Source organism: Astyanax mexicanus, chromosome 3 (assembly GCF_023375975.1).
Source record: "Astyanax mexicanus isolate ESR-SI-001 chromosome 3, AstMex3_surface, whole genome shotgun sequence".
NCBI classification, from domain to species: domain Eukaryota; kingdom Metazoa; phylum Chordata; class Actinopteri; order Characiformes; family Acestrorhamphidae; genus Astyanax; species Astyanax mexicanus.
In genome coordinates, this window is record NC_064410.1 from 4,353,406 (window position 1) to 4,366,441 (window position 13,036).

Below are 13,036 nucleotides of genomic sequence, written 5' to 3' on the forward strand. Positions count from 1 at the left end.
TCTTAATAGTTGTAATTTCAATGCATCGCCTCTAAGTGTCGCCAAATGACAAAAACACAATACATACTGTGGCGTGAGGAGGCGGGGGAGTTGTGGGTCCGCCCCACGCCAGAGCGCAAAGCCATGCCTGTCTCAGCTGGCCCGCATGAGGGCTGATTGAGCCGCCAGTTGAGACAGGCATATATACCCAGCCTCCGCCATCATTTAGGGGAACTCTCACTGAGGAGCTGGGGGCTGAGGCTGCGCGGACTCGTATGAACACTTAAAAACTAAGTAATTCTACGGACTCTAGAGCCCCATTGGGCTGAGTTATGTTTTAAGTTTATTTTGGGTGTGGTGGAGGGCGTTAAAAGCCAATAAAGGTACGTTTTGAGTTCATTTAATCCCCGTGTCTGTGTATCTCTGTGAGCTTCCTCCTTCCGGGTCACAGTGGTCACGCCCCTAACAACAGGGGCCTACCTCAATACGTTAAAAAAAAGGCGTACGCCCGAAACAAAAGTTCCGTGAGGGAACGCACTTTCTCACGTTCAAGTCAAATTTAGTACATCTGACCGTGAGCGTGAAATATGGCGTATGCAATGTTTTTGTGCGTACGCATCTTTAGTACATGAGGCCCCAGGTCTGCTTAGAAACATTAAATCCTTTTTTTTTTCACGCTTTGGAAAATTCCCTAGTGCTTCAACAGTGGTCACTTCTGACTTCATAACCACTACTGTCCATTTAATTTTTTGGATGGCAGGCCGACCATATGGCTCAGATTAGAGGAACTGCCTCAGAAAAGACAAAGTACTGCAGAGAACTGAGCACAGAACTGAGCAGCGAGCCCCGAAATCCCTGATTCTATCAGTCCGACAGGCCTGGAGCACACTGACCTCTAATCAGCGGCCATAGCAGCAGACAGCATCTGGCTAATCCACATAACCAGAGCGTTTCACAGGCTCGGGGGCAGCGTGGGGGGGGGGGTCCTGAGCGAGTCCGCCCGTAGAAAAGCACTCCGGCTTCATCTCTATTCTGCAGCGGCAGCGGGGAGTGACCTTTCCGAGTCGGGAGCTTAAGCTAGAGTTAAATTTTGATTGAGTTGGAGAAAGCTGAAAGAGAGGAAAAATACAACCTTTCTTCTCTGGCAGGAGCTAACCTTGAGGAGGAGTCCCGATGGGGACGAGTGGCCTTGCTCTTTTCTCTGAGAGAGAGAGAGAGAGAGAGAGAGAGAGAGAGAGAGGGTGATCTGGCTAAAGAAGTTTTTATAATAACTAATATACTAGTGCATCTCAAAAATATATATATATATAATTGAAAAGTTTCATTAGCTTTATTTTTGTTTATTGTTGATGATTATGGCTTACAGCCAATGACAACCCAAAAGTCAGTATATTCTAAAGATCAATTGGTACTTTTTTTGCAGTGTGTCAACTCCTGCTGGAAAATGAAATCCCCCATCTCCATAAAAGTTGTCATCAGCAAAGGAAAGCATGAAGTGCTGTAAGATTTTGCGGGAAAACAAAACTGCACTGACTTTATGAGAATAGAACCCAGTGGATCAACACCAGCAGATGACATGTCTCTCCAAACCATCACTGATTGGTGGAAACTTCACTCTAGCAGCTTTAGACCTCAAGACTGGACTGTGTGTCTCTCCACTCTTCCTCCAGACTTGGATCCATTGATTTTCCAAATTAAATGCCAAGTTATGGGATGGGATTTAAATGGGATTTAGTTGTGGTGGTTTTCCTGATGGATGAAGTGTTTTATTCACCCTCTTGGTGTTGGGTTGGATGGTGGATAAGTGTTATTGTAGTATGGGAGAACCACTGGTCTCTTGTTCTAAATAAGGCTTAGATAAGATAAAAAAATTATGTTATATATCTCACATTTTATAATGTTTTATAGAAACTCTGGTTTATAGTTTTGGGTTAAGTTCAGAAAATATACAACAATAAATTCAAACAAAATTAAATTAACAATTTTGAGAGTTGTTTTACCCTGTGGGGTAAAATGTGTTAACACTGTTGAGAATTACATAGAGTTAAAATACGTTTACATAGAGACTCCATACGTTGGTATAGCTCTATCTATTTTAACACTATAGTGAGTGGGACCATATGTTACCTAGGGCAGTGTTACATTTAAAACTGTCAATTTTGCTGTGTTTTAATACACATTAGAGCTGTATGGGATTGATTATTGCAGGACACCATTAGGAACCTCTACAACTCCATGCTGAAACACACTAATTCTGTATGCTTAGCTCAATAAATATTGAACATATCAGTCATTTATTGTTCCTGGTAATCTTTTTCCTCCTTCTAAATACCATTTCCATCCAGCACTTCCTTCAGGGTGATATTGTCTTTGATTATGAGAATTCAGAAGCTTTTCTGTACAACTTTAACTTTAACTAAACCTGAAACAAAGCCAAGGTACAGACATAAAGCACAGGCCATATTCGCACTAATAGAGTCATACAAACACAAAGCAGATACATTACAGTACCAAAGGTACAACATGTCTATGATTGAGTGTTTTTATTACCCTCATTACTGTACATAATCCTAATAATAAAAATAATCCTCTATTCAAACTGCAGTGATTTGATTTATCTCTATCGTTATGACCAATATGTTCCACTTTGTCTTGGCCGGTCAGAATAATTACAAATTCATACCCGCTGTGTCTCAAACCTTGCATTGATCTGCAGCTCACTAACATTTTTTTTAAGTGTGAGCACTGAATTCACAATGAGGAATAATGTACTATTAATTACTTTTAATAGCTTCTGGTGTTAATAAAATAACTGAGGGTAAAGTCAGTCTGATTATTGCTAAATGGAGGGTTGGAGGATTGATTATTATTTCAATTTGAAAATTGAAAATTGGGTGTAAAACTTTTTAGCGTATTAAAGTAAAAAAATATATATATATATATATGTTCTAGTTTTTCGTTTCTGCCCCTCAAAATCTGAATTTTAGAGACAAAATTAAATACATCTTTATCCAATTTTTCTATTTTTTGAAACAAAAATCTGCTGCTGTGGGGCTCTGATTCGAATCCCAGTCATGCAGCTTGCCATCAGCTGCCTGAGCCCTGAGAGAGCATAACTGGCCTTGCTCTCTCTGAGTAGGTAGATGGCGCTCTCTCTCCCTTTGGAGTGATGTCGAGAGGGCGCTGTGGTGCTACTCGGTCTGTTATACAGGAGTTTCAGTTTTGTTCTTCAGTACTGAGGCTGGAGCAGCAATATTAGCATTAGCCGCTAACTGTACTAAGTGCTAGTCCTTTTGCAGACTAGTTCAGAGGTGAGTAAATCAGGCTGTAGTCTGCGTGTTTACTGTGTTAAAAGGCGCTACGTGGGAAAAACTAACTAGCTGGCTTTTGGGAGCACTCAGAATTCCTCAGTGTAGAGCTGTTGTGGTTAGGGCTAGTGGTTAGCTGCTAATGCTAATGCTGCTGCACCTTGCCTTAGTTGAAATCTGGAAATCTAAACAGTTTTCAGGAGAGAAATCTGTGTGGATTAACATCCAGTGCTCATTTGACTTGTTTCGTTTTTTTAAGAATTACAGTTTTTTTTTACTTAGCTTAGCTTAGCTTTAGCTTAATTTAGCTTAGCTTAGCTTTACAGTCCTGCTGAATTAGTAGGAAAACATGGCGACACCCCTGTTCCTGTTACTAGTGTAACATAATGCGGCTTATAATCCGGTGTGCCTTATGTATGAAAAATTAACCATAAAATTGATATTTTATTGATAGTGAGCCTTAAAATACGTTGCACCTTGTAGTGTGAACCGGTACGCTATAGTGAATATCAGTAGCGGCTTTATTGTTACACAGGGAGGGAAGCAGCACGACTGAGGGAAGAGGCAGACAGTCAGACAGACAGAGGAGGGGCGGTGGGTGTTAAGAGGGGGATACCCAATTCCCTCCTCTATTTCATCACGTTTCTCCACAGATATGGCTAATTCTCCTTGGCTCACTTTCTAATACAGAGCCATTTTATTATACACGCGTACACACACACACACACACACACACATATACACACACACACACACACACACGTACACCAGGCTGTAATGTCTGCCTCCCTCTCCTTGGTTGCTCTCCTGGGGATGGAAACAAAAGTTAATTGAAATAAATGAACTGGGGAGTGAATCAGAGTTGATTACATCTGCGAGGTGGGAAGTGATGTTGATTACAAGCGCGAGGAAAGAGAAAGAGAGAAAGAGAGAGAGAGAGAGACACACACAAAGAGAGAGAGAGAGGCAGAGAGAGAGAGAGACAAAGAGAGAGAGAGGCAAAGCTGCAGTTAATGAAGAGACACTCTTGTCTGTTGTCTTTAGAGAAGACATCACAGCCTCTCTGTTCCTTTACCAAGTTCCTCCATCCTCCGATTCGGAAGACTGCTGTGAACTTCACCACGGCGTATGAAGACGCGGTGTTTCTCTACCTGGAGAAAGTCTCTGACCAGGCTCCTCATGTGTTATTTTAGGGAAGGGGTTGAAATGGAGCATTCCGTACCCTCTTAGTGTTGGGTTAGAGCAGAGTTGCCCAAACTTTTTGGTTAGGGGCCAGAATATGAAATATATGAGCAGTCACGTGCCAGATTCTGCAGTTTATCAGCTCTTTTGCTCGTTTTCCGCACGACAACTGAGCACTCTCGCCGCTTTAGACTCTTTGGCCCGTTTTCCACACTGCAACTAAGCACTCTTGCCGCCTTAAGACTCTTTGGCCCGTTTTTCTGCGCTACAACTGTACACTCTCGCCACATTTAGACTCTTTGGGCCGTTTTCTGCACTACAACTGAGCACTCTCGACGCTTTTAGACTCTTTGGCCCGTTTTCTGCACTACAATTGCGCACTCTCACCGCTTTTAGACACTTTGGCCTGTTTTCCGCACTACAATTGCGCACTCTCACCGCTTTTAGACTCTTTGGCCCGTTTTCTGCAATACAACTGAGCACTCTCGCCTCTTTTAGACTCTTTGGCCCGTTTTCCGCACTACAACTGAGCCCTCTCGACGCTTTTAGACTCTTTGGCCTGTTTTCCGCACTACAACTGAGCACTCTCGCCTCTTTTAGACTCTTTGGCCCATTTTCTGCAATACAACTGAGCACTCTCGCCTCTTTTAGACTCTTTGGCCCATTTTCTGCAATACAACTGAGCACTCTCGCTGCTTTTAGACTCTTTGGCCCGTTTTCTGCAATACAACTGAGCACTCTCGTCTCTTTTAGACTCTTTGGCCCGTTTTCCGCACTACAACTGAGCACTCTCGCCTCTTTTAGACACTTTGGCCTGTTTTCCGCACTACTACTGAGCACTCTCGCCTCTTTTAGACTCTTTGGCCCGTTTTCCACACTACAACTGCGTACTCTCGCCACTTTAGACTCTTTGGCCCGTTTTCCACACTACAACTGAGCACTCTTGCCGCTTTTAGACTCTTTGGCCTGTTTTCTGCACTACAACTGAGCACTCTTGCCGCTTTTACACTCTTTGGCCCGTTTTCTGCGCTACAACTGAGCACTCTTGCCGCTTTTACACTCTTTGGCCCGTTTATCGCACTACAACTATGCACCCTAGCCATGTTTAGAATCTTTGGCCCGTTTTCCACACTACAACTGTACTCTCTCACAGCTTTTAGACTCTTTGGCCCGTTTACCGCACTACAACTTTACTCTCTCGCCGATTTTAGACTCTTTGGCCCGTTTTCCGCACTACAACTGAGCACTCTCGTCGCTTTTAGACCTCTCGGGAGCGCATTTCTAAAATTAAAATATCCAATTTACCAAATTCATTTTTTATTATTATTATTATTTTTTTTTTTTTCTAGGCACAAAGACAGTGAGAACATGGGAACTCCACCCAGAAAGGGACTTGACCCCAAGACCTCAGTACTGGGAGGCGAACGTGCTAACCACTAAGCCACGGTGACGCTGAGTTTGGTTATTGGTGGTACATGGTCAAAAAAGTTTGAGAAACACTGCCATAAACCACAGCCATGCTAATATGCAGATTATCCTGCACAAAATTGGAAATGATGCAAAAAAGAAGCAGAAGAAGAAGATGAAGTTGTTCACAAAAAAAAACACATTTTTGATTTTCTTCCAAGAAGCAGATTTAATTGTTTCTCATGCTTTGGAATAACTGTACAGTATATATAAAATTGGTACCACAGATACTATACATACGAGAGAGGGCAGGACGGGGGGCACACGGTGGGGGTGGAGCTCTAAATTTGATTGGTTCTTCACCACCCAGCAGCCTTTAACCTCAACACTGACTGATTTCTGATTTTAAGTACTGTTTTATATATTAGAAGAAGTGTTAGCACCAGGCAGACCGTCTTTGTCCATCTGCACAGTTTAACCGTTTAAATGCTGAGCACCTGCAAGCTCCTCCCCCTTTCTCAGGCCCCTGTCTTGCCCCTCCCAAGACAAACAACAAGATCAAAAATAATGATATACAAACAAATACACGATATAAACACGTTTGTAGCACCACAGCAGAACATGGAGGAACATGAAGGAAATGCATTCAACAAACAACAAACAACAAACAAACAGCACCGATTTTCAGGATCAACAGTTAACGGGAATTCATGAGTAAAGAGATTTATAAAATAAGAACACCTGTACGTTTCTGTTATTGTTGTCAGTGTAAAGTGTTTAATGAGATTTTGAGATTTTTATATATAAAAAAATGAGTCTTTGAAGTGCTTGTGGACAAACACACCTAAAACACAAGCAAAACAACAGAGATTTAACAGATAACAGATTTTGGCTTGTGTCTGGGGGACCCTGAGAACCACTGCTATAATAAAACTGATTTAATAAATTTAATAAACGATTTAATAGATTTAATAAATCATAACACCTCCCAAAAATTAACTCTTACTAACCAGGGCTAAACTAAACTATATTAGAACTGGGTATTTTAATTTCAATTCAATATATTCAATATATATATATTTTGATATGAAAAGAGAAAAAAGTGACTAGTTAAAATTTGTAATTTTTTTCAGTTTATGAATAACTAATCTAAAGCAGTTGCATCATTGTTTGTTTTTATAATCACACCTTTGCTTTTTGTAGAAATTAGGCTACAAAATGAATATGTTTCAAATCATTAAAATAAAGATAATTTTGAATAAAAAAAATTGATTGTTGAAACCCATCCAGCTTAATATATACATAGAGTTTTGAATATCTGGCAACCTAACAACAAATACAGGGATAAATATAGATTTAATACTTTGATTTCAGACAGTAGAATATGAAGAGAATATTCAATAAGGTGTTGAATATCTGGCAACCTAAGAACAGATAGGTGCATGCATTGACAGAAAACAGATTTCTATAGGCTACTTTGATTTCAGACAGTAAAATATGATGGAAATGTGGATTGTATTGTTGAATATCTGGCAACCTTAGAAGATGTAGGTGCTGCCTACAGTGACAGAAAATAGATTTGTTACGCTACTTTGATTTTAGACTGTAAAATATGATGGGAATATGGATTGAATTGTTGAATATCTGGCAACCTTAGAACAGTTATGTGCCTACAGTGACATACAATAGATGTGTTATGCTACTTTGATTTTAGACAGTAGAATATGAAGGGAATATGGATTAAGGTGTTGAATATCTGGCAACCTAAGAAGAGATAGGTGCACGCATTGACAGAAAATAGATTTGTTACGCTACTTTGATTTTAGACGGTAAACTATGAATGAAAGGAATACTTTGATTTTATACAGTACTTTGATTACTGTATAACATGGCGACATAAACATGGCGACACCGTTGTTCCTTACTATTGTCACTTAAAATGCGCTTTATAATCCGCTGCACCTTATAGTTTGTAAAATGTATATGTGTATGTACAGTAGTTCAGCCCTGGTTATTCTGTTAATATTGTGTAAGAGTTTTTTTTTTTTTTTTTTTTTAATAGCACCAATCTAACGATTTGATCACGATATCTGTCTGATATTTGATCCATCTTTATCGTGCAGCTCTAAATGAATCCCACTCAGTCATTTCACTTCACTGAGCGAAACGAAACCATGGAAACACAGCCCATCGAAACACGACCCAGACTGTTCAAATGACACAAACAGCCTAAGTGGGGAGGCCACGTTCCATATTAATGCGCTGCTTTTTTCTCCGGTTCGGACGCGGCGCCTCGTCCTGCGCTCAGACCTGCGCCTCCCGGTGAGCAGCTGGAGAAGAAGAAGCTCCGGCAGCGTCTGACACTTATTCAGTTATTCATGAGGACGAGCTGATTAAAGGTGAGGAACACTCGAAGGCTGACGTGCGACAGAAAGCGTCCAAGAGAACAATTAACCGGATCCGGTCGACGCTTCCTTGTCAGAACAGTTTTGAGGTAAAACATCTGTAGCTTCCGTCTGTGTCGCGCTGCAGTCGAGGAGAGTTGGGAAAAAAAAAAAAAAAACGACAAAATAAATCAAATAATAATAAAAAAAAAAAAATTAAATATTTACTCTTCAGCACTGAGGCTGATCCCTCGAGTGGCGAATTAATTTAAAATCACATTACAAGCACATAAAAAAACAAACAAACAAGCAAGCAATCCACGCCACAGACAATCCAGTGGGCTAAGTGGCGTCCGCGCCGCGGCTGACGGGCAGGACCTGAATGGAGGATGATGCGTCTGCCTTTCAACGTCAGTTTCAAGTGGAGAAGGCCTATTAATTCTTGCCAGTCACGCCACATAATTCACGCCACAGGTGAGCAGAGAGGAAGGGGAATGAGAAGAAAAGAAAAAAAAATCAAATTAAACGTCTACATGGACGACTTCCCTTTGATAAATGTGCACGCGTCTTCTCTTCTCCCTGAGGAGAACCTCCCGGATGCTCCTGGTGCTCGTTCTCCCGTGAGCACTAAAAAATAAAAAAATGGTGTCCCAAGTCCACAACATATGCACTACATATATAATAAATACGGTCCCGACTCTTTCTTTGGTGAATCCTTTCTTTGGTGGAGTCGCACGGTTCCGCTTAGCCGTTAAAACACACGGGTCCGATCTGAAAGCCGAACTTCTGGTTGGTGTTCCCAAAGTCTGAAGCAGAAACGTCTATGACGGGGAGCAGCTCTGATCGGGGGGAGTTGATCTCCAGCACGGTCTGCTCCTGACCTTTACGCATCTGTAACAGAGAGAAGAGATAAAGAGAGATAGAGAGATAAGAGAACCAAATAGGCAATTTATGAGTAACATTATCAGCCGGTAATCGCACTGTAACCAAAGATCTTCATGTATTACTCGGCTACATACAGGTAACCTAGCAATGATGCAGCGCTTACAAGCCAAATACAAACCAAATGAGATGTCATTAAACACCACAGGGGGGCACTGGATCCCATATAGAGGCAGAGTGCAGAAACGCCATGCCTACAACAGGCGGCGCAGGCAAAGACGCGGTCCCACAAATAAATAAATAAACCCAGCAATTCTAAAATGCGCATTATTACACACATTATCAGGTACCAATATCAGTTTAAGAGTTGTTATTATTAAAATAAAGGCTTAAGTGTATATATTTTCCAGTTAATATAGGGTATTTTAAGCTGAATGTAAGGTGGACTCTTGTAATTCCACAGGTCTTAAATAAAAAAAAAAAAACATTTCCTGTTCAGTCAAACGAGCGCTGGTATTTAAGCTACACAGGTAAAAAAATAATCTGTAAAAAACTAAATACTGCATATAAACTATAAACAGATTCATGCTGGATTACATTATTACTGTGATACTGTAAAAAAAACTATAAACTGTCGATTCATACTGGATTAAACTCACTTTAAAGTTATTACTATCAGACTGTAAAAACTAAATACTGAATCTAAACTATGTACAGATTCATGCTGGGTATTTTGTATTTTTCGTATTACTGTAAAAACTATAAACAGCAGATTCATACTGGATTAAACTCACTCCACAGTTATTACTATCAGACTGTAAAAAATAAATACTGAATCTAAACTATGTACAGATTCATGCTGGGTATTTTGTATTTTTGGTATTACTGTAAAAACTATAAATAGCAGATTCATACTGGATTAAACTCACTGCACAGTTATTACTATCAGACTGTAAAAACTAAATACTGAATCTAAACTATAAACAGATTCATGCTGGATTACTCGACCATTATTACTGTGATACTGTAAAAAACTATAAACTGCAGATTCATACTGGATTAAACTCACTGCACAGTTATTACTATCAGACTGTAAAAAATATATACTGAATCTAAACTATATACAGATTCATGCTGGATTACTCGACCATTATTACTGTGATACTGTAAAAAAAACTATAAACTGTCGATTCATACTGGATTAAACTCACTTTAAAGTTATTACTATCAGACTGTAAAAACTAAATACTGAATCTAAACTATAAACAGATTCATGCTGGATTACTCCACCATTATTACTGTGATACTGTAAAAAACTATAAATAGCAGATTCATACTGGATTAAAATCACTCCACAGTTATTACTATCAGACTGTAAAAATTAAATACTGAATCTAAACTATGTACAGATTCATGCTGGAGTATTTTGTATTTTTGATATTACTGTAAAAACTATAAACAGCAGATTCATACTGGATTAAAATCACTCCACAGTTATTACTATCAGACTGTAAAAATTAAATACTGAATCTAAACTATAAACAGATTCATGCTGGATTATAATGACTCCCTTGGTATTACTGTAAAAACTACAAACAGCAGATTCATACTGGATTAAACTCACTGCACAGTTATTACTATCAGACTGTAAAAAATAAATACTGAATCTAAACTATGTACAGATTCATGCTGGAGTATTTTGTATTTTTGATATTACTGTAAAAACTATAAACAGCCGATTCATACTGGATTCAAATCATCACCTCACAGCTGTAACTACACTGGTGTTTATTCCTGCTGGGTAAATTAGCATATTTTTTAAAGAGCACTGGAGCTGCACTCGCCTGGCAGCCGTCGCTCAGCGGCATGATGAAGGGATTTTTGTCGTGAGTCATTTCCTCGTCATTGGCGGCGCGGAAGCGCAGGGCGTGCTGGTAGCTGCGGCTGGTGGCGTCGTACCACCCGGCGGAGTTCTGGCAGGTGTAGGTGAACGTCTGTCTGCCCGTGGCGCTCAGAAGCTTCAGGAAGGTCAACTGGACCACCGGGACCGGGAGACCATCTGCATCGATGTAGGAGAACTACAACCAGGAGAACAGCAAAATAATACATTATTAAATTATTAATGACTGGATTAAAACAAGTATTGTATAATACTTCTATAGGGCTAGAAACAATATAAAGAATTACTCACTGCTGCATTAAACTCAGTTAGGTTTTAGGGTTGATTAATGGTTAGGATTAGGCTTAGGGTTAGGTACTATAGAGAATAATTTACTAAAACTAAACTATGAACAGATTTATGCTGGATTATAATGACTCCATTGGTAAATTATTCTCTATAGCACCTAACCCTAAGCCTAAACTTAACCATTAATCAACCTTAAAACCTGACGTGCTATTTTAGAAATGTATTTTAGATGTTTTTTATGTGATAAATGTGTTAGAATATTAGAATATCATTGAAAAATTATTTTATTTCAGTAATTCAGCTCAAAATGTGAAACTCATACATTTTATATATATATATATTGGATTCACAATTTCCTTAGTGACCGACCACAAGCTGTGAAAATAGGTACTGTTTTATCACCACTCACCACCATAAATACTGGCGCCCCGCAGGGATGCGTCCTAAGCCCTTTCCTCTTTACTCTCTACACCAACGACTGTGTAAGTCCCACACCCATCACAACATACTTTAAATACTCAGATGACACTGCTGTACTCGCACTCCTTAGTGATAATAACTCCATCTCAGCATATCAAGATTCAATCTCTCACTTTACACACTGGCGTAGTGATAACTCTCTTCAGCTTAATATCAGTAAAACTAAAGAATTGGTAATCACCAACCCTAGATCACAAATACACACAACTCACAATCCCATCTGCATCAACAGTGAAACAGTAGAATTGGTTGACTGTTTCAAATGCCTTGGACTCACCCTGGATAGTAAACTCAGTTTTGAACAACACACCAACGAGATTCACAAACGCAGCCAACAAAGACTTTCAGCCATTCGTAAGCTTAAAGCACTTTTTGTTGCCCCCCCCCCGTCACTTACTCCTCCTGTACAAGAGTATAGTTCAGCCTATTCTCATTTACTGTCTACCTTGCTTTTTCAACATGTTAACTGCTGCCAATAGGAACAAACTTATACGCATCACTAATACTGCATCCAAGATAATAGGCCTACAAACTCCCAACCTATCAGATCAGAACACTAAACTCACTAGAAATAGAGCACAAATTATTGCACAGGATCCCAGCCACCCTTTAAACCCCTTTTTTATTCTGCTCCCATCAGGGCGTAGATACAGAACATTGGTATGGAAACGGGCACGCTTTGGGAAAAGCTTTGTGCCCTTTGCGATATCCACCCTAAACGAAAGTGCGCGGCGGTGAATTGTTGAACTTACTCACTTTGTTTGGAGTCTACCTGATTATATATGTGTGTTTTGGACTGTATGTGGGGACGGGATGGAACGTTTGTGTTAAGTGTATGTATACATGTATCTGTGTTTCGGAGGCTATGTACTGACAGTGAAAACAAATTTCCCGTTGGGGACAATAAAGACTATCTATCTATCTATCTAGATGTATTAAAAACACAGAGTGATCTATTTTAAGTGTTTCTTTCTTTTATTGTTGATTGTTGATTATGGCTTACAGCCAATGAAAGGCCAAAAAACAGTGTCTCAGAAAATTAGAATATTATATAAGACCAATTAGTACTTTTGGCAGAGTGGGCAGTGTGCCAAGTCCTGCTGGAAAATGAAATCCACATCTCCATAAAAGTAGCAGAGGGAAGCATGAAGTGCTGTAAGATTTTGTGGGAAAACAAAACTGCACTGACTTTAGACTTGATAATAAAACACAGTGGATCAACACCA

The 13,036-nt window shown here is 39.8% G+C and overlaps 1 protein-coding gene across 2 annotated transcripts in view; it reads right to left on the reverse strand.

Annotated features, from left to right (window-relative positions):
* Positions 1-7,900: 7,900 nt before the first annotated feature.
* The window catches only part of col5a3a (collagen, type V, alpha 3a), a 142,209-nt gene continuing 137,073 nt past the window's right edge, over positions 7,901-13,036 (reverse strand). For both annotated transcript variants that reach the window (XM_049476060.1, XM_049476059.1), the window contains 2 exons: positions 10,987-11,220; positions 7,901-9,151 (listed from right to left, as the gene is read on the reverse strand). In XM_049476060.1, the coding sequence (XP_049332017.1) occupies positions 9,005-9,151; positions 10,987-11,220 (381 nt within the window). In that variant the 3' untranslated portion in view covers positions 7,901-9,004. The remainder of the gene's footprint in view (positions 9,152-10,986; positions 11,221-13,036) is intronic.